We start from the raw sequence: 27,724 nt of genomic DNA on the forward strand, positions 1-27,724 counted from the left end.
TTGCATTGACATTGTATATATATTATATTGACATATTTTGATAGTTATATTTACATTTAACTATTACGTAAAATTTATGAAAATTTAAAAAAAAAATCAAATTTTGACATCGGAACATATATAAGTGAGATCTCGTTAAAATCCTTATAAAATTATCTTTAATTTGATATATTTTATATTAAAAAAATAATATAAATTGAGATAGTTATAATCATTTAAAGTTTTGAGATATTTTTAAAAAGTTGATTATAACTAACTTTTTATTAATTGACACTAATACTCCTAATTGACATTTTTTATACCTTATATTAATATTGTATTGATATTCGTGAATGAATAATCTTGTACCTTGATTTAATAATCTAATACCTATGATATAGTTATAGTTAGCAATTTAAAAGGGAGCCCCCATATATTATTATCTAAATCGTACATTTATTATTTAACTTAATATAAATTAAATAGTTATTTCAATTAATAAAATGAACAATAAAGTTTGATAAATGTAGCTCCTCTTCCCATAAAAATATGTCAAATTTATCATTTTTGTTAGTTCCACAAAAAACCATAAAGATATACAGTACCAAGTACCAACACAACCCTTCTCAATAGTTAAACGGCCCAAGAAAACAGATGTTGAGCTTTCTGTTCATAGCTGAATATAATGTGGACTACGGTAGAAACCAAATGGAGTACTATCAGAATAAACTAGTGTAGAGTGTAGACCTGAGACTCCACATTGTGGCGATGTTTATTTGCCTCGTGAACCATCTCCGCTCTAGCGTGTGCTGCGAATAAAACTTTAGACGAGAAAGAATCTCATCTCAAGTACTCCCCTTGCTATGGTATGAATATGAATTACAGTCGACGAAAAAGATGTCAGTAGAGGTCTATCATAGACGACCTCAAACGACATAGTGCTTGCTGTAGTGTGAAACCATACATTTGTACAACACATGATAGGCCAAGCACATATGGAGCTTCATACAAGTGGTCTCAAATAACATCAGCAACTAAAAAAAACTGAAAGGCAGTAGACTAGCTCCTTCCACGAACAGCGTAGTGCTCTTATCCATTTGATGCTAGCAAGTTGCTTATCGATTTTGAATACTTATCGAACTGCAAAAATAATTAAAATTAAAGGGAAAGAAATACACCTAGTAAGATGACACAAATTACAGCGTCTACTCCAAATTAGTAGCTATTTGAGTTGCCTGTGATTTCAAAACCATATGTCTAAACCAATGTTGCATTTGCTTACTTTTTTTTCTATCTTTTAAATCTCTGTTATCTTTTCATCCTTAACTATAAAAAGGATTTCACCCTTTCCTATTCATTATTGTCCATCAAAAGAGAGAGATAATAGGGTAAACTCATTTTTTTATAGATGAGGATGCAACATAATTTATCAGAACTGGTGTGGATGCATGCCAGAATATTAAGATAGTTATAGCCAAGACACACAAAGTTACGAGCATCTGTGAAATTAACTTAAATAAGTACCTCTGACACAATTTCTTCAGATTTATGGCCTAATTCTTGAATTTTAGCGTCTGCTTCCTCCCTAATGTTTTTTCTCTTCAAATTTATAGCTTCCACCTGCAAAATGTTGACATACGTTAAATATGAAACTGGTCACAAGTCAAAGAGATAACATAAGCCACCAAAGAATTCATATATCAACCTACCTCAGCAACCACAGACTCCACATGTTTCTCCCTCAATTCTAATGCACGTCTCTTTGATTCCACTTCAAATTCGACATTATTTACCTCCTTATCTGCCTCTTCTTGGCGCATAGCTTTCTCTTTCTCCAGTTGCCTCTTGTATTCTTTTAGCTGGTCCGCTGTTAACAGTCCAAATTAAGGAATCAGATCACAAAACTGATCATTACTGAAAATAGTTTAAAATATGCCCACCTTTTGATTGCATTTCTACAAGTTTTGCTTCCAGTGATTTAACTTGAACATCTTCGTCACTAAGCTTACTTTTGAGGACCTTCACTTCTTTCTCAACTGACTTTGCGGAACTTACCTGTTTGTAGGGCCGACAAAACAATTCATGTATCAAGCTTAAATAGACCACTTGATTACATGGAAAATTGTTTGCACATGTTCCAAATGCCAGTTGGGACGGTATAATAATTTCAGAAAAATATGTTGACTGTAAGTATTGGTAAAAAGAAAAAATAAAAACCTGCTCTTGTACAGCCTGCATCTGACTTAAGTGCTTAGAGATTTTCTTGCAAGCCTGAGGATCAGAATAGAAGATCTCATCAATCCCGCTACGTATAATGTAAAAAATATTTGCTTTTCAAAATCATAAATAGGACTGAACTGCAGGACTGAATTTACATGCTTCACAAAATTATCAAGCGGCATTTTTTTCTACAATTTAGACCATTAAATGTGAAACATAGAAGACCTTAGCATAGGCCTCAAGCTTGGCAGTCTTATCCTGAAAAGTTTGTATTGCAGCTCTTTCAGCATCTTTTGCCTCAGCTAGGGCCAACTTTTTCTCCTCCAAAGCCCTCTGAAATTATTGAAAGTGAATTAAAAAACTAGGATTTTAATGCAGCCTTTACTATCATCAGTCCACTTACTAAGGGGGAACATATTCAGGTATGAAATGCGAAATATAAATACACTTTCTCAGACGGAAATTTAAAACATGTTCCTCTTACGGAGTACGTAAAGATAGCCCATTCGAACCCAGAGGACAATGCACAAACAAAAACGAATAAGAACATGAAAGGAGGAGAAAATAAAGAACAATGAAAGGCAGACACAGTAAATATCAGGCTAAATAATACAGAATTGACAAGTGCACATACTTTGGTAAAAATAACATCTGCCAGTCTGGAAAGAACGTGACGATTGAAGTGTAATTCTTAAGGTGTAAGCTAATCCATGAAACCACACAGCAAGCAATATAAGACTTGTGTATGCATATCAAAGTCAAAGACTAACAATAAACACCTAGAAAACAGGCAAAACTCCTATGCAACCTAAACCATATGATGATTCATCCCTTGTAATATTACCGACCTGCAATTAAGCAAGCAGAAAATCCTATCAAGATTCATGTGGGGAAAAGACATTATTATGCTTAGATAGTTTTCTCATGAACCACAATGTGTTGTTCATATACAGCCTACCCTATAAGGGTATACTTCACAAACTAAACTATGTCTGGCTGAAAATTCTGGCTTTCATGGAATCAAGGATACTGTAGCGCCTTGTAATATGATGCCAGCAGAACCAGCAGAAATTGAACAGCAACTTAGCTAGCTTTTTGTTTGAAAATGTTTTGAACATCTATAGAGATATATATTGAACTTCATCAAAGTTAGTTAGGATTCAGACTACAATAAATGCAGACATTACCTGAAGTTTGTCTGGTGATTGTACGATTTTAGAACGCAAATTAGCATTTTCTTGAACGCTTTGAACAAGGGCAAATTCTGCATTAGAGATCTGTAAGAAAAGAATAGGATCGCAAATTAGCATTTTCTTGAACACTTTGAACAAGGGCAAATTCTGCATTAGGGATCTGTAAGAAAAGAATAGGATCAGAAGGGTCCTGGTTGATTGTGTCCACACCAGTTTGTAACTTGATGGGGACAACCCAAAAAACCAAAGCATGCATTCAAATAGAAAAGTTAATAGGTTATAGGACTTTGCTCAAAATGTGAAAATCACTAAGGAAACTGTAAAATTGTTTGTTAATGGATAATGCAAAACCTCATAAAAATCTATAGTGGATCAGAGTACTCCAAAACAGAGAAACCAAGTTAACTCAACAAAGAGACACGCCAAACAAAATGCCAAACCTTCTCATCAGTTTCTTTGCCTTTCTCCTTCAACTGCTTGATCGTAGTCCTCAAAGTCGCTTGATGCTTGTTGAGTTCATCAACTGTCTGATGCAGTTCCTTAATCTTCAAACTCAATTCTTGCACAACTGGCAAGTCCTTCTCTCTTAACTCCTCAAGCTCTGCTATCTCCGCATTCAACTGTAATATCCAAATATAGTTAAGATATATTTGCAGTATACCTATCAAATCCCCAAACAAACACCAGCGTTAACATCATGAAGCACCTGCAAAATTCTAGCTTCAGCAGCTAGCTTCTGCTGCTCAAAATGTTCCAGATCGTCGAAAATAGGCTTCAATAGATCCATTTTTGCGTTCCTAATCATTATAATCAGTTCAAATTATGCACTGCTCCAGTTTCCAACAGTTATATCAGTACTGACTCGTGATAAGACACTTGTTTGCAGTCACCTGTGGAGGTGAAAATTGAGAAGGGCGCTGAGGAAGACCTCGGTGCGGTCAGCCTCCGGCTTAATCAAGTCTTTAGGGGTGAAGGACTTGGGACACCTAATAGCCGCCAAAAGCTGTCGAAGCTTGACGTACAAATTCATGATCCGAATCGAGTGCAAGTGGTGTTCGGGATTTTCTATATGCTCCAGCGCCTCAAATTCCATCTGCTCTTCGTCGTCCCTGGAAATTCGTAAAGGATAACTCGAAAACTAAAAATCTAAAAATTGATTGCAGATTTAGGTTAGGGTATTTAGCTTACTTGAGAATGTCCATATAGATGAGGATGTGAGAGTAGAGTTTGCAGATGAAGTCGGGGTCGGGGCGGAGGAGTTCGGACTCCGACACGACGGCGATCTGGGACGCGGCCAGTACCGCGACGATTTCGTGGCGGGGGAGCCTGGGATAATCGAATTTCGACATTTCCTTCTCCTTGCTCACACCAACTGTTAGCCTTTTGAGCGAAGTGAAGTGAAGTGAAATGAAATCTGTAGCGCAAATTATTCAAATTGAAATCCATTCAGCACATCAAACCCTTGTGAATTTCCCGCTTCTTAAATTCGTTATGAAAAATTGCTGATGTTTGAACTTTTATGAGCCCAACTTTTATTTGGATCGGCCCGTTAAAAAATGACGGGTTGATACATTTGCCCAAATGATTTTGGGCTTTACTGTTCAATATTATGTCCAAATATGAGTTTTACTTACGTCCACGAAGAATATAGTACTAGTTGACAACACAAGATTTTATGCAAAATCTGGAAAATAAGAAAATAGTCGAAAATTATTAGTGGAAAGTGAAGACATTTTTTCATAAAGAAAAATATAGGATAAATAGATACCCACCGAATTCTATAGACTAACCAATATTTTTTAAAAATAAATAAATAGAAAACTACTTTTGGAGTTAGGATACGATTTTTTGGTTTTCGAAATAGTCTATTACGGGAAATAAAATTGAAAAATAATGGTTTTAACTATCTAGCACAAAATCAAAAAAAACCATATCGATGATCATAGCATTGGGAGGAAATATTCTATGCTCCTTTATAGCTCAAAAATCAGTTGAGCAGTCTCTTATAGCATTACTGTCATTTCTACAATAAGGTAATAATTGTATCAATTTATAACTTACAAATAATAGAACATATGTTTCTTACTCCAAATTCATAAAATCTATGATGTTTTGAGTCGGAGGTCAATGAGATGGTACTGAACTCAACAACCATTTCACAAAAATTAGTATTGTTAACAAATAAAATAAAAATAATTATACCAATATCTTCGAACTACAAACTATTAATGCACTAACCAATCAAATGCAACGTGATCTAATTATGGAATAAAATAAACAGATTGTCGATTATTCGAAATCATCACGGCCCATTGTGTCGTGTTTTGACCAAATAACCTTATTTAACTACAAAGACATTGATAGACCCATAGGCAAAAAAATTAGTGTTTGTCCCTTTTCTCCATTTTTCTTTCCCTTACATTTCCATACAATATTATAGTTTAGTTAATTGCATCCCCAATATTAATACATGGCTATTTAAAAATTGGCAAGTGGAGATGGAATAAATTCATTAATATTTAGACAAGGATTTGATCCTTATTTGTGGACAACACGTTTAATAAATTTATCATTCACATCCAAAAATATGTCATGTGAATTTGCGTATCCGCACCTTTTCATGTCAAATGAAGTGCATAGTATAGCCATCATTTAGGGATTTGTAGATTGAAAATATTTTATACTACTACTACTACTATAATACAATGTGTCCTTCGACCAACTAACGTGGGAATAAATTTTTATCTAATAAACTACTCTACTAGCATATATACTCCATTAAGAAATCATTTCCCTTAAAATATTTAATTAATAAATTGAAGGCTCGAATGATCGAATCATATACTATCAATTATGTGTATGTGAATGTGTTTGTAAATCACAACTACAAAAAAGCAAGCGGAGTTGAAATTGTTTAAGAGTGGGAAAACAACTACAAGATCGTTATTTTAAATTGAAAGGATTCCCACTTAATTATTAAAATGAAGACTTCTGTTTCGTTTAAAAAAGCTGTAATCTCCTTTACTTGTTTGTTTGTTATGAGAATCTAATAGGATTGGCATAAATTAATCACGGGATAAGAGAAGATTAAAGGAAACAACTTGAACAAGTTGTATTAACAAAAAGAACCGTGTGAACTTAGTAGTAATTCTTTTTAATTTGAAGTATATTAGATATTATATATATATATATATATATATATAGGGATTATTCAATTTAATGTGTATAAAATTGTTAAAAAGAAAAACTAATTACATTTCTTGATCAGGTGTGATCTAATGGTTAATATATATAAACTTTGATTGTGTATAAACCATAATTTGCCTATTATTATTCGTTTAAAGTTTTCAACACTTTCCACAGCTTTCACCTGCTAAATATGCTTAAAGCATAAATTAGTCCACTGAAAAAGAAAAGTAAGATAAAAACTTTAATTTATTTTCGTAATAAATAAATAAATTAATATTATAACGGTGTGATATGCTTTACTAGGAAAATATTTAAACTGCAAATGGAATCCGATACAACTCATCGCACGTTAACAGTCGCCACGCCAGCCAGGCACTGGGGCCCACGACCAGATGCATGGCCGCCACGTGTGCACCACTATATCTGCCCCATTTCCCTCTCATCTCATTCGCTGCTTCTTTTGTTTCATTTACGCCTTTCCTAATAATCAATTTCACAGTTTTACTGTCTCATTTCAACATTTGTGGAACTGCTGTCGTTGGACTTTTTTAGGACCAGGAATCATTTCAGTTTTTTTTTTCCAGAATTGATTTCAAGGCAAGTCTGTATCTTTTTTTTACTGTTGCTTCGGAATTTGAAATACATCTTTGTAAGCGGTTGGCATGAATAATCTTTCGGTAATTAGATGATTGAAATGGTCATTTCGAAGTTTGATTTCGATTGTTGTTGCGTGTGATTGAATATGTAAATCTATTGATCGTGTGTATCCGTAGCAGTAATTCAGCTTATTAGCATAGTTAGAAAACAAAGAGCTTTGGTTTGGTTGATTAGTTCAGGTTGACTGCTTTGACAAGGGTTTACTGAAATATTGAAATTTGTTTTAGCATCCATTACTTCAATGCTTTTTCCCCCATAATGTTTTGATTACCGTATAATATTGTTATTTTGGTGAAAGTTTTTATGATATACCAGGCTGAATAATAACAATGTGATCTTAACTAATCTGGATTTTCTTTTGTCGGTATAGATTTGAAATCGGAAGAATACATGCCATTTCTTATCAGGATACACCACAGGAGAAGCCATAACATCACTGAAGAAAGGTAGATAATTGTGAAATAATATCTTCTATTTGAATCACATAGAATTGGTTCTTATTGTCTTCAATGTTTTTGCAGTTAGCTTTAATAGGAGTCAGTAACTCTGTCATGGAAAATGAGGAGAGGTACAAATTGCAAACCTTTTGATTCTCAAGCAAGCTATAAATGAGGTTAAGAACTCTGTTTGCTTATGTGGAAGGTCGGGTGCCAACTTATTAGTAATCTTTATTTACAGGAGCTCTGAATATGTTCTTTCAAATGGAGATGTGTATCGTGGTGCTTTTAAAGGAATGATTCCCCATGGTAAAGGTAAGTATACATGGTTAGATGGAACCATTTATGAAGGTGACTGGGAAGATGGGAAGATGGCAGGGAAAGGGAAGATCCGTTGGTCCTCACAGGCTGTATATGATGGTGATTTTTCTGGAGGTTATCTTCATGGTTTTGGAACTTTTATTGGTTCTGATGGTTCCATGTACAGAGGTTCTTGGAAGATGAATTCTCAACATGGCATTGGACGGAAGCAGTATTCAAATTCAGACCTTTATGATGGTTGTTGGAGAGAGGGAGTGCGGGAAGGCAGTGGTAGGTATGCGTGGAGTAATGATAACATATATATTGGGAATTGGAAAAATGGGAAAATGTCGGGTAGAGGAGTTATGAAGTGGTTTAATGGAGATCTTTTTGATGGCTTTTGGCTAAACGGGTTGAGAGATGGGTCAGGCTGCTATAGATTCTCTGATGGAAGTTATTATTTTGGAACATGGTCGAAAGGGCTGAAGGATGGATCCGGAACATTTTATCCTGCCGGAAATAAGCATCTAAGCAAACTTGATCTTGAAAGGAACAAAGACAAGAGAAATAAATTGCTATCTCAGCTGTCATCAGATCATTTAGATGAACCTGTGTTACCGAGTGTAAAGCGAAGTCTATCTGAGAAAATATCCTATAGTTTTAGAAGGGGTTCTGGCGGGTTTTCTCGTAAAACTACATTTCTGAATGACGATCTGATCAGCACTGATTCGATGAAAGAAATGGTGCCACTTGATAGATCAGTCAGCATCACATCTAATGGCTCTCAAGATGGTCAAACTGAATATCCAGACAGCAAGACTGTGGCATATGAGAGGGAATACATGCAAGGAGTCCTTATGAAAGAAAGAATTAAAAATGTATCCAAACTATCTCATAGAAGTAAACAACGTCTCAAATTTGCAAAAGATGTAGAAAACAAATCATGTTTGAACATATTTGAAGGACACAGGAGCTATTATCTGATGCTTAGCTTGCAACTTGGTATCAGGTATGCAAAAATATGGTTCTATCATTGTTAAGACTCTGCTACAAAGCAGTATTTTATGGTGGGATACCTAATTCAAATATCTTATGTGAAGTTGACAGGTATACTGTTGGAAAGATCACACCAGTTCCAATGCGGGAAGTCAGATCATCTGATTTTGGAGAACAAGCAAGAATAAGAATGTATTTTCCAAGAAAGGGTTCCCGATTGACTCCCCCGCACCATTCTATTGATTTTTACTGGAAGGACTATTGTCCCATGGTCTTCAGGTATGTACATTCTAATGCTTCATGCTTGGGAAGGATGGAGCTTCTCTTTTGATTGCTCTTTGTGTTTAACTGGGATTTTGTGTTTATTCAATTATTATATCTGTTTCTAGGTTTTGAGTTGAATTCTCCATTACTCTTAAAACCCGACACTTTATGTTTTTAAAGCTTTTGTAAGTTGGATGGCACTTTTTCAGTGACTGTATCCATCCCCATGGGTCTCATTTTCAGGAATCTGAGAGAGTTATTCAAGCTAAACGCTGCGGATTACATGATGTCCATATGTGGCGATGATGGTTTAAGAGAGCTTTCTTCCCCGGGAAAAAGTGGAAGCCTTTTCTATCTTTCTCATGATGATAGATTCGTAATCAAGACACTGAAAAAATCTGAGCTTAAGGTTACACATTGGAATGGGTTTCCTGAATTGCATGTTTCTTTTGTGTTTCTTGTAAAATCAAAGATCAAATAAGTATCTTATTATGATATGAATAATGGCTGTATAATAATAATGATGCTTAGCCCTTGTTTGCACTTATATTGAGGCTTTCACTAGATGCTCAAAGGGTGATTGAAGAAATTGGAGATCCTATATACACTGAACCAAGAAATGGTGTTATTTTGACTTAGTAATTGGTAAATAGTGGTGAATGGTCTGGAGTACTGGTTTTGAAATCTTCTAATTATACAGATTTTACTGTGGTGAATATGGAGGTTTTTACTGTTTATTCTATTATCTACTGATCTCTTGTTTTGAGTATCAGTTTGCTAACTAAATTGCAGTCCCACCATAGTTTACAAATTTAACTGACTCCTTGTTCTCAATGTTGCACAGGTGTTGTTGAAGATGTTGCCTAGGTATTATAGTCATGTACAAGCACATGACAACACGCTCATTACTAAGTTCTTTGGGGGACACAGGATAACATTGAAACATGGAAAAAAGGTTATTATCCATGAATACGACCGGTTGCTTGCTAGATAGATTCAGTTTTGATATCAGGAGAAATACCACTTTTCATTATATTGCAGTAACTTCCATTTACAGGTCCGCTTTGTGGTCATGGGGAATATGTTCTGTACTGAATTAAGAATACATCGTCGATATGATTTGAAGGGCTCAGTTCAGGGCAGATTTACAAATAAGGATAAGATTGATGAGACCACTACATTGAAAGATCTTGATTTGGCTTATGAGTTTCATATGGACAGGTCCTTGCATGAGGCACTTTTTAGGTAAAGCCTCAGCCTCTCTTATAATTAATTTTGCTTCAGTCAAGTTCGCTAATCTCATTGACAAGTGGACTCTGATCCATATACTATATCTTCCTTTAGGAAACTCTTTGATTTCTTTTGCATGCATATAAGACAGTAATTCGTATTGCTTTGGTATCCACAAACTGTGAAGAACTTTATATGGGATGTAGAGACTTACTATGTTGCATTCTTAAAGTACCATGACCATCTTGGTTATTCAATATCCGGATTATAATGACCTTCTGAATAATGGTATAACTGCATGAGATTATTTTACCTAAATCATAAGGTTAAGATATTGAGCATCCTTCATATCTAATGGTAGTGACTGCAGTTTGAGATCATGATCTGGATTGAGAGAGATAGGGTCGTTTCAAGATAAGGCGTCAAGTTTATTGGATTAGCAAGAACAAAATGGATAGAAAATCATCAAAATATATGTTTATTTCATTTATTCTCCTTGACAAGGACACATGCAAATTTTTTTCTTTAGTTTTTTTGTCATGAAGGATGCCAATTCATTTTTCAAAATCTTCTCCACATGTTTGTCTAATTTTGAGTGCATTCTAGCATTTGCAACCGAGAAGACTTCAATTAGCTGAGGTATTTTTTGTTATCTAGTAGCCATGTGCTTCCAGTCGACAATAGAATAATTTTTTTTATGCTTTTGGTTGGTCCTCTGCTTGTTCAAATGATGTATTATCATTTCTTACAATATTTCTCTTATATTTTTATTGTCACAGGCAACTATCTCTTGATTCTGCATTCTTGGAATCTCAACACATAATAGATTATAGCCTTCTCTTGGGCTTGCATTTTAGAGCACCCGAACATCTAAGATCGCTATTAGAGCCTCCTGATTCACAACCCAATGCTGAGAACACCAATAACACCGATGGTGAGTTTCACTTCTGAGGAACGAATTGGGATAATTAGAAATCTCTTAAATTGTTGAATTTGGTTCTTTGACCAAGATTACACCTTTATGTGTCAAAAGCCAAAGTGCTGATACCAATTATCTTTGAGTAGTAGATTATGAAATATCGAACACTGGCCACGATTTATACCTTTTCCCTATTTGTAGTAGAGGAAACTTGGCTGTTGATTGTTGTATCAAATTTCTCAATTTGAATTGTCAAATTTTGATAAAAGTTTCCTTCTGTAGGTGTGAATTCCCAAGGAGACATCCTAATTCCTCCCAGGGGTTTGGTCTTAGTCACCCATGAGCCTGGTTCTGTCAGCATTGCACCAGGTCCTCACATTCGGGGTGATACATTGAAAGCATACTCTATCGGCGACAAAGAAGTTGATCTTCTTCTTCCTGGTACTGGAAGGTAATTTCCTCTTATATACGTTCAGAGTCGTGCTGCTGAATCCTTAAAGTTACAAGGAGAGTGACTTGAGTTTCTGCACATCCACTTTTTGGCTTCCATGCATGCAATTTTCTTTAGCAGCTCATTTGCAGTATGCTAGTTCCTACTTGTTGAATTCATGTAGGGAACCGAACCTTAATTTACCAGATGACATTAGGCAGGATAATTCTAATAAGATTTTTCTTATCTATCTTTCTTGTAAACATTAGTATCACTTATTTAGGATAAAAAATGCTAGGTTTTTATGTGTAGACTAATAGCTATGGTGGTGATTTGATTGACCTGGTGTTATTTGTGTTTGAACTTTCAGGTTGAGGGTGCAATTAGGAGTAAACATGCCAGCTCAGGCTAATCACAAAATTTTGCAGGCAGATATCGATAATGCTGAAACCGAGCTCTTTGAGGTGTATGACGTGGTTCTTTACCTTGGCATAATCGATATATTACAGGAATACAACATGAAAAAGAAGATCGAACACGCTTGTAAATCTCTCAAGTTCGATCCTCTGGCCATTTCTGTAGTAGAGCCTAAGATTTATTCAAAACGGTTTATTACCTTTCTAGAGAAAATCTTTCCTGTCCAACCGTAACCAGAGACCTTGGGATCACCAAGTTGAAGCATATTTAAGATTCTTGTGTTCTTCACCTTATGTTTCGATAATTAACTCGGAATTAGCTTAGTCATCGAGTGGAGTCATAAATTGTATTGTATATATAACTGTTTTTACTATGTAAAGTTGTGGTGGATAGCATGCTCGGATTCTGGGCTGAACTTTATTAGTTGATCAGTTGTTTTTTTATGCCAAGTATAGATTTCAAGATCTTCGTGCAGAATCTGTAGATTGCTATTCTAAACAATTATTTTCAAGTTATTAGTTATTCCCTCCATCCCCTATTAAGACTTTTATTTTGTCATTTCCTTCCGTTTTTCATTAAGAGTCTTATTTTACTTTTACCACGACCCCAGACGTTATATCACTATAACATCAATAAGCTAGACGTTACTCATATCACTATAACATCAATAAGCTCTATTCATCAGGTAATAAAGTCACAACTTCATAAGATGTTAAAACATCATAATATACAATATTTTTGTAATAGAATAAGCAATAGAGTCGCAACAGATTGAATAAGCAATACGAGATTTTCGATATGAATGGCAGTTGGATACTATCAAAGACGCAATACAAAATGCATAAATGTGAAGGACAGTCTTATATTGATAAGTCACAAGAGATGACATTGCATTTATAGGATCCCTTCGCACCCACCCAAAATTTACTAGAGCCCAGAAACAAATCAACCCAAAACAGAGACAAGATACAATCGTTTCCTATTTCATACCTAGCGCAAATGACAACTTTGGACGCGATTTGTTCTTCCCCAATAACTTCATTTGGTTAGCTCGTTCTTCCTCCTCTTGTTGTTTTTTCTTTAGCAAGGCCACTTCTTTCTGCCTCTGAAGTTCTTCCAATTCTCTGTAACGTGCCTCTTCGCGTCGTTGCTGTTCCAAAGCTTCTCTTCTTTGAGCTTCTTCTACCTTCCGCCTGTTCTCTTCCAGCATCCTTTCTAGCTCTTCTTTCTCTCTTTGTGCTTGTTCCTGTACAAGTTCCCAAATTATTTATCTAAGTGGAAGAAGAATTATCACACACCATAAGAATAGATACTTGCCTCTCTTTTCGAAGCCTCTATAACAGCTGCTTCCTTTTCTTTTTCAAGCTGGGCTGCAACCTCAGCAACAAGTCTTTTCCTACCTTCCTCCAGACGCTTCTCTATGTCAAGTTTGATTTCCTTGGAATTCAAGCTCTCTTCAACTTTCTTTCGAATTTCTTCTGCCACTCTTTTTGTTGTTTCTTCTTCTATTAGTTTTAATTCTAACTCCTCCTGACGCCTAGTAAAGCAGTAGAAAATGTCAAAAGAAAAAATAGCCACTGATCTGGGAGAAGTTAGTTCTCAAATGAGTCAAATGCCCTCAAAAGCAAACTACAACGATCTATTCGTTTACTGTTAAAGCAAAAGATTTGACAAAGTCATACAGCCAATGCTGGTCTTCACGCTTCCATAAATTCAGAACTAAAACAAATTACAAACTAACCTCCAGTTTGAAAAAGGCACAATGATATATATGCTTATGCTTTACAGCATACCTCTAATTGATTCCTGATCCAAAATATTTCAGTTTCATATCTGGTGAACAGTAGATTAACGAGGCACCAAATGGACCATCAAAATAAATAATACCAGAAACTTCCTTCAATTAATCCTGTGGAGAAGAGCGTCAAGTAAAAAGTGGCAGTTCCAGTACTAATTGCTGAAACAATTTTGCCCTTATAGTAGAAATTTGCATAAACCATAGAGCTGAATTAGCTTTCTACACATTTACTAAGCAGTGATACCAGGTCCAGCATCCCTCTATTTCCACATTTACGAATTGAGAAGATCAACAAAAATAGATTAGATGAGTTGATGACAAGTCTAGAATGTCCTTTTATGCATAAAGGAACAAAGGGGTTATGATGTATGACCTGACCAAACTTCTCTCTAAACAAGTACTATTTCACAATTAGCTACAATAAGCAAAACCGATCAATGCAGAGCTATCGATATCTAGAGCAAGCGCAGAAGAAACACCCAGTTTCAACTTCCATGAACAGTATCTTGTTCCGTGTTTTTATAGTTGCATATTGAGTCTAGGATCACAATTATTTCTTGAAATACATGAATGAGTTGAAGAAAGGAAACCATCCAATTCGTAACAAAGATAAAATGAAACTAATAAAAATCGATCATTTATCATACATGTACACAGAATTGAAAAGTAGCACAAACCTTCTACTAGCACCAGATAGACCAGAAAACAATATATATTTTCAATGCATAATCTCAAGAAAAAACTCATGCAGATACAGAAGATAAGAAGCATATGACCATAACACGTCATCCTCTTGCAAACTTATAAGTGTCCTTTCAATGTGCCAAATACCCGGAAATACTTAACAAATGAACAAAGACTGCTTGAAGAAGAAAAGTAAGGAATGAACAAAAGAAAAGGATCGACAAGTCACAACAAATGAACTGGAATGAAAGAGAATATATATTTAGGATTTGAAGTATTCATGCTCATACAATGTATACCATAACTCTTAGAAACAGCCATATTTGGTAACAAAGGGACCTTATCATCGCATGCATAGAAATTAAATTACTCCATATGTTGAAACTATAGCCTATCTCCACAAAACTTAGTTAGTAGTTACTGATAGTGTATGTTAGGCCTCTATCATCAGCCTCTAGGGTGGAACCAATTCAGGAATATTATGAAGTTCACATTATGATGTACGAATTATGAAAGTTTAGATTCAAGAACAGTTCACATCATATGGTACATAAAATCATGTGAGGAGCCGAGGAGGTGAATATATAAGGGAAAAGATCATAAGTGTATTATACCTTTTCTTGTCCTCTTCCTCTGTTTTCAATTTTACAGTTGCATCTTTCATCTCTTTGGTAGCAGTAGGTGGGGATGCACTTAAAGGGGATGAAGAAGTGCTCCTTTTTCTTTGTCTTTCATTCCGCTTTGGTGTAGGTGAGCGGCTTTTATGGCGTCTAGGAGTGGGAGAGCGACTATTGTGTCGAGAAGATAATGAATGCTTTTGTCTTCTGTAGAATACAAGGAAGTAGTTGAGCATTGAGATAGACTATTGACTTCTAAACAGTTCATATCCTCGTGTTTCCTACATCTATACCGAAAGCATGTACAATTACCTCACACATTGCAAAGAATAAACTGGGTGCTGCATCTTTTATCATAAGACACTGCTATTATCACAACCGAGCAGTGAAATAACACCAACGGCACCCATCACCAGCTTACTTCTCAGTCAAAGGAGCCATGGTTTCTTTTCTAGATTTCTCAAAGATCAATGATCTTGACTACCGCATTCAACCTATGTTTTAAAGAGAATGTATCTCACTTTCTAATTTTATTTTGGTGCATATAAACTGCCAGCATGGGAATGTATAAGCCATTAAAATTATAATTTAGCAGCTTTACAAAAGGATAGATCATCAAGTCAACAACCATAAGCATGAAGAATATCAAGGTGCTGATGGAAAGCGAAAACTCTCATAGGCAGCAACACGGCACAAGGACACCAAAGATACACAATCCGTAAGCATCTGCTAGATCATCTAAAACAAATAAAACCAATATGATGAGCAATTATTAAGGATATAATTTTAAAAATTTGGACCCCCAAAATAGTTCGGGAAAGAGTCGGAATTGAGTATATCAACAAAATAACTGGAAAACCTTAAAAAGTTTTGGATTTCCTTTGAACTAAAACCATCTCCTCGAACAACTAATCCCACTACATAACATGATCATATTCAATTTCAATCAAGCTACCCTAACTTAATCTAATAGAGATTGGTCTTTCTTTCTTTTCCTGTAAAAAAATCTTTACATCACTATGGGTAATGGCACCGAAAAGCACCCAAAACCTGGTAGAAAAAACCATCAAACCAAATATTGTAGTAATAATTATTATGCAGATTATCAATTCACAGTGGTCTGATCAATACAGTTGATAGCCGGAGCTGTCCTATCAACACAAACTTATTAAAATCAATATTAATTGATTAAATTACAACCAACTAAAATTAAATATAAAAATACAAATCCCTGATACACAATCGACCAGCAAGTATAAGTAAAAGGGTATCACCTGCTATGGGAATAAGGGGATCTGCTTCTCTCTCTTTTGCTCCGGCGTCCATACCTCGCCTCAGAAGGCGACGGCGAGTGCCTTCTACGGTGCGACGGCGACCGAGACAGTTGCCGCTCTCTTCCCATCTTCACTTGTCGAAGAAATTGAGTCTTTCAGCTGCTATATCAATTAACCATTAAAGGGGAAAATCAAAACCAAATGAATCAAACCAGCTACATTTTTTTGTCGAGCAGTTGGATTGAACAAATTATTGAGTAAAGGAATAGAGAATTTTCAATGAAAACCACCTGAGAAGACGATTATTGAAGATTGGACTTTTGTTCATACGCGCAACGAGAGGGACGCAGAAGTAAACCCTGCAGTGGTCCCGGCGGACATCCCAAAAACACCTTCTGACACGTGATATGGACTTCCCACTGCAGATGCCACGTCATACGGACTTCCCACTGCACAGTGACGAACATCCTAAGGACATCCCGACGGACTTCCCATATTAAAAAAATCACAAATTCACCAATTTAACAATTCACGGAATTAAGCAATTTACGGAAGTAATTTCGACACAAATATGGAGGAAATGAGAACACTTTATTTAAAAAAAACATACTTAATTAAAAAAACATAAAAAATTACATAAATATAAAAAAACCCGCCTTCTCACTCCTCGGATTCCCCGCCGCCGGTACATGTTGTAGTACCCGGGCATCATCCCCACCGGCATTTGAGGTTGGGGCATCATCCCTGGCAGTTCGGGCATCGCGCCAGACATCGGCGTCGTTCCGCCGACGGGAAAAAAAGGTGACGGTGAGTCGCTCGAAGCGGGGGAATCGCTATCGTGGTGCTTCATTGTTCTTCGAAAGAAAAGTGTGTTAGAGAGAGAGAAACTTGTTAAAACAAGTGGTGCGATTGAAATTAAATACAACGAGACGTATTTATAGAATTTTTTTAAAAAAAATTAATGCAAAAATCGAGAATTCCGCGCCAACGTCCGTGGGAGTCAATGCAATGGCGGACGTCAACTAAAAAGGCGGACGTGCAGTGTCCGTATCGGACATCCGTATCCGTTGAACAGTTGCACAATGGCGGACGTCCCGCGCGGACGTCGCGCACGCCGGTCTGACATCTGATGCGGAAGTTCGCCATTTGCTGATGCTCTTATGACAAAAGAGATTGATTTATGCCCCAGAATGAAATGGATTAGTAGTTGTTATAATTGTCATTAATTAATTAAATTTAGATTCATCCCGATAATTAAAATTTTAGCTCCTTAAATTAATTTAACTTTGTTCTAAATTATGCGGAGTATTGATTTAAATCATGCATATACACTATTATCAACGAGTTAAATAGCATTGTGTACTCATAATTTATATACATTGTTATGGGATAATTAAGAAGAAATCAAAACATAATAATTTTTTCGATTGGTTTTTAAAATTGCAAAACTAATCAAATTTTGAGTAATTTAAAGTTTTTCTGACAATTTAAGTCAACTTCATATTTTAGTCCTTATTCTTTTATTTGTTTTTAGGATTTACTATGTAAATGCAATTATATATACATGTGTTGTGTTGTTGTTATTTTTTGAATATTATAAATTCACGGATAGACTATTACTCCCTCCGTCCCGCACTACTCGCACTTATTTCCTTTTTGGGCGTCCCAAGTTACTTGCACTCTTTCCATTTTTAGTAAAAAATTTCACCTACAGCCGTAATTTTTGACTTTCCTATACACTCATTCCTTAATCTCCGTGCCGAAAAGGAAAGGAGCGAGTAGCCCGGGACGGAGGGAGTATAATATTGTAGACTAAAGAAAGTGCTCACTGAGATTCTAGCGAACATAGTCACTCATTCACGACTGAAAAAAAGATGACGATTTTACAAGCACAAGTTACGTGTCTGCTACCCACCGACACCGAGCACTACTGCACGTGAAATTTAACAAACACCAATTTTGCGAGCACCGAAATGTAGGGTATTTCTTCTGTAGTTCTATGTCATATTTTCTTCTGTAGTTCTATGTCATATTTAACATTCCATAAGTGTATTGGACTTTTTTTTATCCTGCTTTGGGAGAGATGCATGACCTTCATGCGTCTCCCGTTAATGAAACGCATGACGGAGATGCGTTTTTTGGGTAATATATTTTTTTTAAAGACGCATAAGCGTCATGCGTCATAGGGAGAGACACATCTTTCACATGCGTCGCCATTATTTAATTTTATTAGACGAAGCATAACCGTCATGCGTCTTAGGGAGAGACGCATGAGGGTCATGCGTCTCTAATTTGCATAAAACAGACGAGACTAGACGCGACAGAGGCATAGGCAGACGCGAGGCAGACGCGAAAATGGTGATTTCTTTGGCGATTCCGGTGATTTCCCGTCATATTCCGGCAAGTTTTCTTCAATCTTTCAATATTCCTCCCTTATTTGTTGTTTATTTGCATATTTTGTGTAGGTTTCTCTCAATTTTGTAAATTATGGTTTATAACAAATTGTTCAATTTTGGTCGATGTTTTGTTGTTTTGTTTATTGTAATGGATGTTATTGATGAAATTCATTATAATGTATAGTTTTTGATATGTTTGAGTTGCTTGGTGTTGTGATTTTGGTTGTTATTGGAGAAGAGAGTAGGGGTTGAAATGTATGGATGTCAATCGGGCCGACCCACCGGGTTTCGGGTCGGCCCTACTCGGGTTGCGGGTCAATCGGGTGCGGGCTAATCGGGTTGTGAATTCTTTCGGGGTGTAAAAGTTCAACCATAACCCTAAAAGCTCGGGTTTCGGGTTAGCCCAGCGGGTTAATCGGGTTGCTACCGATAAGATTAACATGCGATCAATCCAATAAATAATGATGAAAATTAGTTATATAAAATATTTAATTATGATAAATTTGAGATATATGGTCAAACTCAATCATAAACATGATCAAATACTAATATTTGAGACATTTCATGAAATTTTAATGCATGTTTTAGAAATTTAAATATTTTTTTAAGTGAATTTGAAGTTTTTAATTTATTTATCAATTATTATATTAATAAATATTCAATATATAATTTATATATTTAATATAAAACTGAAAGCTATTTTTTAGTTATCTATATTATAAAATTAATCAATAAAGTGTCGGATTAGTAGTAAAAAATAGAATAATAGAAATTTTATAGGGTTTTCGGGCCAACCCATTGGGTTTTCGGGTCTGGCCCTAATGGGTCGCCGGTTAATCGGTTGCGGACTAATCGGATTTTAATTTTATCGGGCTAGAAATTTACAACCCTAACCCTATAAATTTGGCGGGCTATTCGGGTCAGCCCACGGGTTGCGGGCTACATTGACATCCCTAAATGAAATGAATCTTGTGATTTAACCTTCTAATTTAGTAGTTATACGTAAATTAGGCCTTATAAATCATGAATTGTGATGAATTGGAGTTTCTAATATATAGTATTCAATGGATTATGAGTGAATCATTTGGTTTATAATGTTTTGTTGTTTTGATGATGAATTTGAGTTTATATGTTATTTGTATTTTAAATGTGAGTTTGTAATTCTTGTTTTGTGAATATGTTATTAGATTAGATGGAAACTTCAAGTTCTAGCGGACAGTTATTATATGGACCTGAGGATCCGTCAGTGCTATATCTTCAGAAAAAACACATTTCAAATAAACTACTGAAAGATGGCACAACACAACTTTTCAAAGTTCGACGGACGGAAAGTAAGACATGAGAGGTGGGCATTCATGACAATGTGAGGTATTGGCTTGATATATTTGGAGAATACACAAAGCAATCATTGATGATGAAAAGTTAGCATGTCCTTTATCATTACGATGGCCTTCACAACTATGACGTCCCACCTACTTTCTAATTTTCCACATATCATCATGGGCCCTTTGTGTAACAGAAACTTCCCACGAACATTCATTCGTTTTTTCAGTGTCGGTCTTGCTGATAATAGCTACCCCATCTTCTGTCCTCCCTGCTGGATATTTGCATACGGCATGCCACCTTCTTAATTTGCTCTCAACCACCCTAAATTGTCGTGGTTGCCTCAGACTCCACATAGTAATAACAGTCTTCACGTGCAGCTTGCTATCAAATTTTGTTCCCAAATTAATCCGATACGGGTGTGCTTCATCCCAGTACATAGTACTGTGTTCATTACCAACTTCAGGTACCCCAGAATGACCACTCGGTAGTCTGTGAAAATATTTCAACCCACTGTGAACGTATTCTGGAAGTGGTTGTTCACGTTGCACGACAGGTTTACACACTATCTCCTCATCACTAGAAACATCACTTGGAGAATCATCACTTAAAATAGCATCAGATGATGATGACGACAATGGTGGATCAAGGTCTCTTCGTACAACGTCAACATCAATATGCTCTTGAACATTCACTTGATTATTCATTCCAACATCAGCAGCATCTGCAACATCTACTTGCTCATATGTTCAGCCATCGTAGATGATCCAACACCATAATCAACAACTGGTGGGATTTCTAAATTTCCAACAGACGAATACTCAAGAAATAATTCAATATGACGAGTAGAATTTAGAGCCTCATTGAACATAAACATCACACTGTCATCACTGTCAACCCCAATACATATATATTACTCGTACCTGTACCAAAGAGACAATGCATCCATGATATTTCGATGGAGTGTTGAAATGAATCTGTTCTTATCTTAGCACATATCATTGCAACTAATTCAGAGAATGAAACACACGAATTCAATACGATGGAGGCTCTCGCACGAGGTGGATCATAACCAATACCCACTTGAGGAAGTTGAACTATTCTACCATCCCAATATAAACTTACAAATACTTGCATGATTTCTGCAAAAATATATATACAAACCAACATCAATTATAGACAATTTTTTTCTATAAACCCTAATTTAGTAAGTTTACGATAAATTTATTAGAAATCCTAATAATATGTAAATAAACAACAAATAAGGGAAGAATGTTGAAAGATTGAACAAAACTTACCGGAATATGACGAAAAATCGTCGGAATCGCCAAGAAATCGCCTGAGTTGCGCTCTTTCTCTCTTTCACTCGCGCAGATAATGAAGCTACTGCCTCTGTCCGTCTGTTTTATGCAAATTAGAGACGCATGACCCTCATGCGTCTCTCCCTAAGACGCATGACGGTCATGCGTCGTCTAAAAATATAAAAAAATAGCAACACATGACGCTCATGCGTTTTACCAAAAGACGCATGACGCTCATGCGTCTTCTAAAAAAAAAGGAAAAAATTGATGACGCATGTCTCTCATGCGTCTTAGCCAAAAACGCATCTCCGTCATGTGTTTTATTAACGGGAGACGCATGAGGGTCACGCGTCTTTCCCAAACTGAAATAAAAAAAAAAGTCCAGTACACTTATGGAATGTTAAATATAGTCTAGAACAAACAAATAATTACCCCCTAAATGTGCTAACTAATACTAGCATGTAACAAACATTTTTTATATATATAGCGGACTTTTTTATGGTAGCTAATACTCCCTCCGTCCCGTGTTACTTGCACTTTTAATTTTTAGGTTGTAAAATTGAGAATGATTTTTTAATAAAGTTAAATTAATATTTTAAATGTAATAGGAGATCATTTGATAATAGACCACTTAATTAACTCTAATATATTTATATAATACCATAATTATTACTTATAATAGAAACATTGTAAGGAATTTGAGATGAGCCAAAACATAAAAGTGCAAGTAAAATGGACCTAGGGAGCCCATTTTTAGTGTGGATGAGCTCACCACATCATATATCTCCGACGCAATGCCAATTTCGATTTACCAAAAATCTAGATCTAGAAATGATCTAAAAAACTACTACATGGAGTAAAAGTTTGTGTTTATACACCAATTTTATAGATCCACAGTAAAAAAATAAATAGAAATTGCATTAAATTCGTGAATTTGCATATTATACCATAAAATAACCTCAGATCAATCCATTATTTATAGACGCTTATTCCATCGTGAGATTTTAAAGATTTTCAGATGATTTAGATCACAAACGATAGTTTTAGACAAAGCAATTTTCCATAAACAAATTAATTATATTAATTATGCATCTTTTTTAAACATTAATTAGTATTCACTTCATTCAGAGAAGATGACACTTGATATTGGTTGTTTAATGTATTAAGTTGAGAAAAATATTTTAATATAGACAGAAAAAATGGTAATTTCAGTAGTAATAAAAGGAGAAAAAAGACAATTGAACAATGGATATATTAATGATGATTTATTTTATCTCAAAATAACGAAGCATGAAGACCAGCACTAAACAGCCATGCAAGCCCAAGTAACGATGCAAGCCCAAGTAACGATGCATTATTATATGAGGTGTCGAGTTCGAACCCTCTTAACCAGTTGTAATTTCCTCCTTTCTATAGGAGTTAATTTATAATTTAATTTCTTCCAGCCACAAGTAACTAGAAACAATAGCCCAAAAGTAAGTAAAGATGTAAAATGTGAAAATAATAATTTTGTAGTCCAACCTACCATGATCTGATCTTGATTGTACATAAGGAAACACAAAATGAAAAAGAACCCACTCTTATTATCTAATCACTCGCTGGATCAAACTATGGAGTGATTATTCATGGCAGGAACTATAATAATACAAACATCAGCCATTCCATGAGGACAAGATCGATGTAATCGAACTAAAACAGCAACAAATCAAGTCGGCATCCCAAGACTCGTCTGCTCATGAAAGTAGACAAGTCTAATAGCAGAAAACTTACAGTTGCAACCTCCAGCTTATAGAAATGCATCCTTCTCGAGGAGCTTGAGTACATCGCTCTGGTTATTTAGTTTAGCAACGTCAATAGGTGTCTTCCCGTCCAAGTTCTGGAGAGTACTGCAACAAGCATGAACGAGGTCAGCTCGGTTCAGGGCATCGGAATTACAGTATATCTTTTTCACAATGCATAAAAGGGTTGCTTACACAGCAGCACCGTTCTTTAGCAGTAGCTCCACACACTCCTTCCTGCCATAACCAGCAGCGTAATGGAGGGGAGTGTTCTTGTTCTTATCCAGAGCATCAACCTTTGCTCCGGCCTCCAAAAGAACATGTGCGCAGTTAACCTGGAATCACAAAAAAGGTGATTCTATCAGTTATAAGGAAGAGAAGACATAAGGAATCAGAACAATACTAGAGCAGAAAACATATTAATTGTAACTGCAAAATGAAAGAGATCCAGGCAAAGTCTTTATTCATTCAATGGAACCTTCATAAATCAACAAGAACAAAAGAACATAGGAAAAGCCAGTCTCTCAATCCAACATCAAATACATATATAGAAGGTTAATATGATGTTGATTCTATAAGTCTTAAATACCTCGCCATATCCACTAGCAAAATGCAGTGCAGTTCTTCCCTCAGAATCTTCTTCATCCTTATCAGCACCATCAGAAAGAGCCTTTTTCAAGCCCTATTTTTCCATGAAAACATGTAAAGACATTCAAAGACATCCCGCAATCTTATTGCAAACTATGGCTAAATATAAATTGTATTGGAGTATTAACACAGACAAATACCTCCTCATCACCAACACTAGCTGTGTGATGAACAATAGATTCCTCATCATTCACTTCCTCTTCGTCTTCAGCAGCATCACCAGCAGATGTGGTACTTTCTCCTACAGCGGCCATTCCCATCACTTCACCCAACTTCTGAAGAACCTCTTTATCATTCCAGTACCTGATGGATAATACAATCACAGAATGGAAGAGTCAGAAAAAATAGGTGGTTCGACAGTGAACACAACAAACAAAGATTTGTAATCTCCGATAGAAGAATACAAGAATAACATATCAAGAATGATCCAATTTTATATTTAAATACGAAATTTCACATATTTTTGGGGCTATATGGGCTGGAACCATAGGCATCAACAATACATATTTAACAAATAGTAGTATCTACTATCTATTAAGTTTTGGTTTTCTGGCTGTTTATAGACAGTTCTTGTAAGGTAATCCTTCACATACATGCTTTGGAAATTACTTTGGATGATCCCAAGATTACTAAATAACTGCATCTAACTGAAATATGAGAACACAGACAGAGGAGTTCAGTGTGATCATCTATTAGAATCCACAGGAAAACATATATGACAACAAATTGACATCCAAATGAACTTACAACGTAATATAAAAACAACGCTTCCATCAATTCATCAACCATGCAAATATATGACTGCCACATAAAAGAAGTGAAAGTCCACAAGTGAATCAACAATGAAACTAGTAAAAGTGTAAGACCTCATCATTGCAGCTGGACCACCGTTCTCGATCTCATCAAGAATAGGCTTCAAAGACGGATCTTCTTTTACACGTGCCATTCGTTCTTCAAGTTGTCCTTTATTGGCTGGATTTGTCAAACTCTCAAGCATTCCAGACATGGCTGGATCCTAAAGAAGGATAAAGCAAAAGGATGATGAAGTTGCTAATGACATCCACATCTTCAATGATGCTTAAAAGATATTCAAGAATTCAATACCAAATTTACCAATAAATACCTGCATTAATGTACTACCAAGCTTTTCTGCCATGCTCATGAATTGTGGATTTTGCATGACTTGTTGCACGGTTGAGTAGTATTGTTCAGGATCAAAGTTGGGAATGCCCTCTTCAACTGTACCCCCTTGATATGTTTTCTGTAGCTGCTCTGCCATATGATTGAATGAAGGATCTTTAGCTATCTGATCAGCTAGCTCTCTAATGCTTGGGTCCTGCCAATACACAATAGAGCTTAGCAAACAGCATAAGATATTAAAATAAGATAAGTACGAGTGTCATAAGATTTACTGTTCACAAGGCACCGTCTTATTTCCAGTTTGACCTTCGGGCTTCGACATACTAAACAAAAATTATAATGCTCAAGTTGGAAGAAATAAAAAATACTCCCTCCGTTCCATTATTGTTGGAGCATTTCTTTTGGACCAAGAGATTAAGGAATAAATAATTGATGAGTTAAGTTGAGTGAGAATAAAGTAGGAGAGTTGTGAGAGAATAAGTAAGACTGCAAGAGAGATGAAGAGTGTTGTCTTTTGGGAAAAAAAGGAAATGATCCAACTATAATAGGACGGCCCAAAAAAGAATACTCCCTCCGTCCCTGAAAGTTTGTCCCATTTTTCCATTTCCGTCCGACCCACAAAATTTGTCTCATTTCACTTTTTACCATTTTTTGTAGTGAACCTCATATTCCACTAACTTATTCCTACTCACATTTTATTATAAAACTACATAAAAGTAGGACCCACATTACACTAACTTTTTCAACTCACTTTTCATTACATTTCTTAAAACCCGTGCCGGGTCAAAGTGGGACAATATTTGAGGGACGGAGGGAGTATGACCCAATACAAAGGATGTAGGGAGTACTAAACAGCCTGTATTGTCATTTAACAGTTCGAGCCAAGAGCAGGTAGGGATCTACACAAATTGATCCACCAAAAGCTGAAAGTAAACATTGATATGAGCTTATAATTTGGAAAAGTATCGGGAGTAACATTAGGCCAAGCGTTCTATAATGAAAACTCGGTAAATTCATAACCACTTTGACCACAATTGCAGCAGTATCATACAGATTTAATGAAACTACTACAGGTTAATCGCTAGCGTTGAGACTTGAGAGACGTAGTGCTATCGGAAGATAACTAAGAGCAAACTAAAACTCTTCTAGTTTTTAACAGATAGAACAATTGGGCAGAAGCACTCTATATTCCACAAAATTCCTGAACTGAAAAGCATACATACATTAAGCAATCCTGTCATAGCCGAGAAATCAAATGGATTCGGCATTCCAGAAACTGCAGGAGTGGCTTCCCTTCTCTGCCCAGAAGGTAACCCAGCAGAAGTAGTAGCTCCAGCCGCATCAGACTTCTCTTCTACAAAGAGAAAAAGAAAAATCAGAAGTAGCCAATAACAATCAATTAATAACAACTGCCAAATATATAAGCATATTTCAAATATCAGCAACAACAAAAATATTGTGGAAAGATAAGCTCACCTTCTTTAGGAACCACGGGTGTTTTAGTTGGCTGCCAAAAACCAAAAACATCAGTAAAAGAGAGTGAAAATTCGTAATTTAGTCCAAGTAATGCATCGCAAATCAAGCAATCGGAGAAATAAAAAATTTCAAATTCAAAATTGAGTAGGAAGTGAAATTTAAGATGGATAATGAAGAAAGAAGTGGCAACAGTAGTACCTCCGACATGTTTGTTCAACTCTGATAGAAAAAGCGTTGGATGCTCTGCTTCAGAGATTGGTGGAGTGTGCACGAAAGGGGAAAAATGAGGTTTTGCGGATAGAGAGAAAATTGGAATACGCAAAGATTAAGAAGACGGAGTATTGGTGCAGCTCAATCCTCAACGCCCATACCAGATTAATGGTTGGATTTTGTTTTCTTGTGAATTTGTAAATTGATTATCAGTTTGGATAATGATTCATCGCGTGTAAACTTTGCAATATTAGTATTAGATGAGAATGAAATAAAAAATTATCAAAAATTGAATAAATAGGTCAACTTTATAATTAAAATAAATTACTAGCATTACCGTACTAGTACTAATAATTATCATTCTCCAATATCAAAATGATTGGCCGGCAAATAAATGGTATTTGGATTATTAATCTAATTGTAGGAGTCCAAAGACAACACGTAATTAAGGGTATCCACTAGGGGGCGGCGCGCTGGCCGCCCCCTTCCCGCCGCCGCCCCTCCGGATTATAGTAGGAAGGACGTCCGCCCCGAGGCGGACAAAATTTCCGGGGCGGAAGAGGCTTCGGCGTGTTTTGTGCGAGGACGCGTCGGTCCCCGATCGCCGCGCCTATAGTGCGCCGGCGATCGGCACGCCGGCCGCCCCATGCGAATTTTTTTTTAATTTTCGACATTTTTAGGGTTTAGAGGGAGATTGGAGAAGGAAGAAGGAAGAAGAGAGAAAGAAGTAGTTTCGAATTTTGTGTAATTAAAATGAAAATTGGTTATAAAATTTCGGGGTTATTGGAAGTGTCCACTTATAGTGGCGGCCTTATAGTGGATGCTCTAAGGGCATCCGCAGTGGTGCG

The 27,724-nt window shown here is 36.0% G+C and overlaps 4 protein-coding genes across 9 annotated transcripts; 1 reads left to right on the forward strand and 3 right to left on the reverse strand.

Moving 5' to 3' along the window:
• Window positions 1-515: 515 nt before the first annotated feature.
• LOC121769939 (kinetochore protein NUF2 homolog) lies at window positions 516-4,823 on the reverse strand. The gene is made up of 11 exons (XM_042166722.1): window positions 4,581-4,823; window positions 4,283-4,501; window positions 4,099-4,189; window positions 3,833-4,012; window positions 3,387-3,476; window positions 2,425-2,532; window positions 2,197-2,250; window positions 1,920-2,034; window positions 1,689-1,846; window positions 1,504-1,599; window positions 516-1,119 (listed from the first exon to the last, which is right to left on the reverse strand). Exons 1-11 carry the CDS (start codon window positions 4,739-4,741, stop codon window positions 1,069-1,071), a joined length of 1,323 nt encoding a protein of 440 aa, XP_042022656.1. The 5' UTR covers window positions 4,742-4,823; the 3' UTR covers window positions 516-1,068.
• Window positions 4,824-7,097: 2,274 nt separating this feature from the next.
• Window positions 7,098-12,697, forward strand: LOC121772070 (phosphatidylinositol 4-phosphate 5-kinase 8-like). 3 transcript variants are annotated; one of them, XM_042169015.1, is made up of 11 exons: window positions 7,098-7,178; window positions 7,609-7,684; window positions 7,760-7,806; window positions 7,917-8,984; window positions 9,083-9,250; window positions 9,479-9,644; window positions 10,080-10,190; window positions 10,293-10,480; window positions 11,245-11,399; window positions 11,667-11,835; window positions 12,185-12,697. In XM_042169015.1, the coding sequence occupies exons 3-11, from the start codon at window positions 7,790-7,792 to the stop codon at window positions 12,462-12,464; spliced, it is 2,322 nt and encodes a 773-aa protein (XP_042024949.1). In that variant the 5' UTR covers window positions 7,098-7,178; window positions 7,609-7,684; window positions 7,760-7,789; the 3' UTR covers window positions 12,465-12,697. The 3 variants fall into 3 exon arrangements, with proteins under 3 accessions (XP_042024949.1, XP_042024950.1, XP_042024951.1); XM_042169016.1 differs by lacking the exon at window positions 7,098-7,178 and adding an exon at window positions 7,212-7,258; XM_042169017.1 differs by lacking the exon at window positions 7,098-7,178 and adding an exon at window positions 7,316-7,417.
• Window positions 12,698-13,002: 305 nt separating this feature from the next.
• LOC121772071 (uncharacterized protein At1g10890-like) lies at window positions 13,003-17,022 on the reverse strand. Of its 4 annotated transcripts, none has more exons than XM_042169020.1 (5): window positions 16,895-17,022; window positions 16,605-16,766; window positions 15,328-15,537; window positions 13,549-13,768; window positions 13,003-13,477 (listed from the first exon to the last, which is right to left on the reverse strand). In XM_042169020.1, exons 2-5 carry the CDS (start codon window positions 16,730-16,732, stop codon window positions 13,211-13,213), a joined length of 825 nt encoding a protein of 274 aa, XP_042024954.1. In that variant the 5' UTR covers window positions 16,733-16,766; window positions 16,895-17,022; the 3' UTR covers window positions 13,003-13,210. The 4 variants fall into 4 exon arrangements, with proteins under 4 accessions (XP_042024954.1, XP_042024953.1, XP_042024952.1 ...); XM_042169019.1 differs by having other exon boundaries at window positions 16,605-16,763; window positions 16,895-16,993; XM_042169018.1 differs by lacking the exon at window positions 16,895-17,022 and having other exon boundaries at window positions 16,605-16,886.
• A 6,078-nt stretch (window positions 17,023-23,100) lies between these two features.
• LOC121772195 (ankyrin repeat domain-containing protein 2B-like) lies at window positions 23,101-27,105 on the reverse strand. The gene is made up of 9 exons (XM_042169198.1): window positions 26,865-27,105; window positions 26,667-26,697; window positions 26,414-26,544; window positions 25,174-25,386; window positions 24,917-25,065; window positions 24,191-24,353; window positions 23,992-24,084; window positions 23,598-23,737; window positions 23,101-23,510 (listed from the first exon to the last, which is right to left on the reverse strand). The coding sequence occupies exons 1-9, from the start codon at window positions 26,871-26,873 to the stop codon at window positions 23,411-23,413; spliced, it is 1,029 nt and encodes a 342-aa protein (XP_042025132.1). The 5' UTR covers window positions 26,874-27,105; the 3' UTR covers window positions 23,101-23,410.
• Between the last annotated feature and the right edge of the window lie 619 nt (window positions 27,106-27,724).

This window comes from Salvia splendens, chromosome 16 (genome assembly GCF_004379255.2).
Source record: "Salvia splendens isolate huo1 chromosome 16, SspV2, whole genome shotgun sequence".
Lineage (NCBI taxonomy): Eukaryota > Viridiplantae > Streptophyta > Magnoliopsida > Lamiales > Lamiaceae > Salvia > Salvia splendens.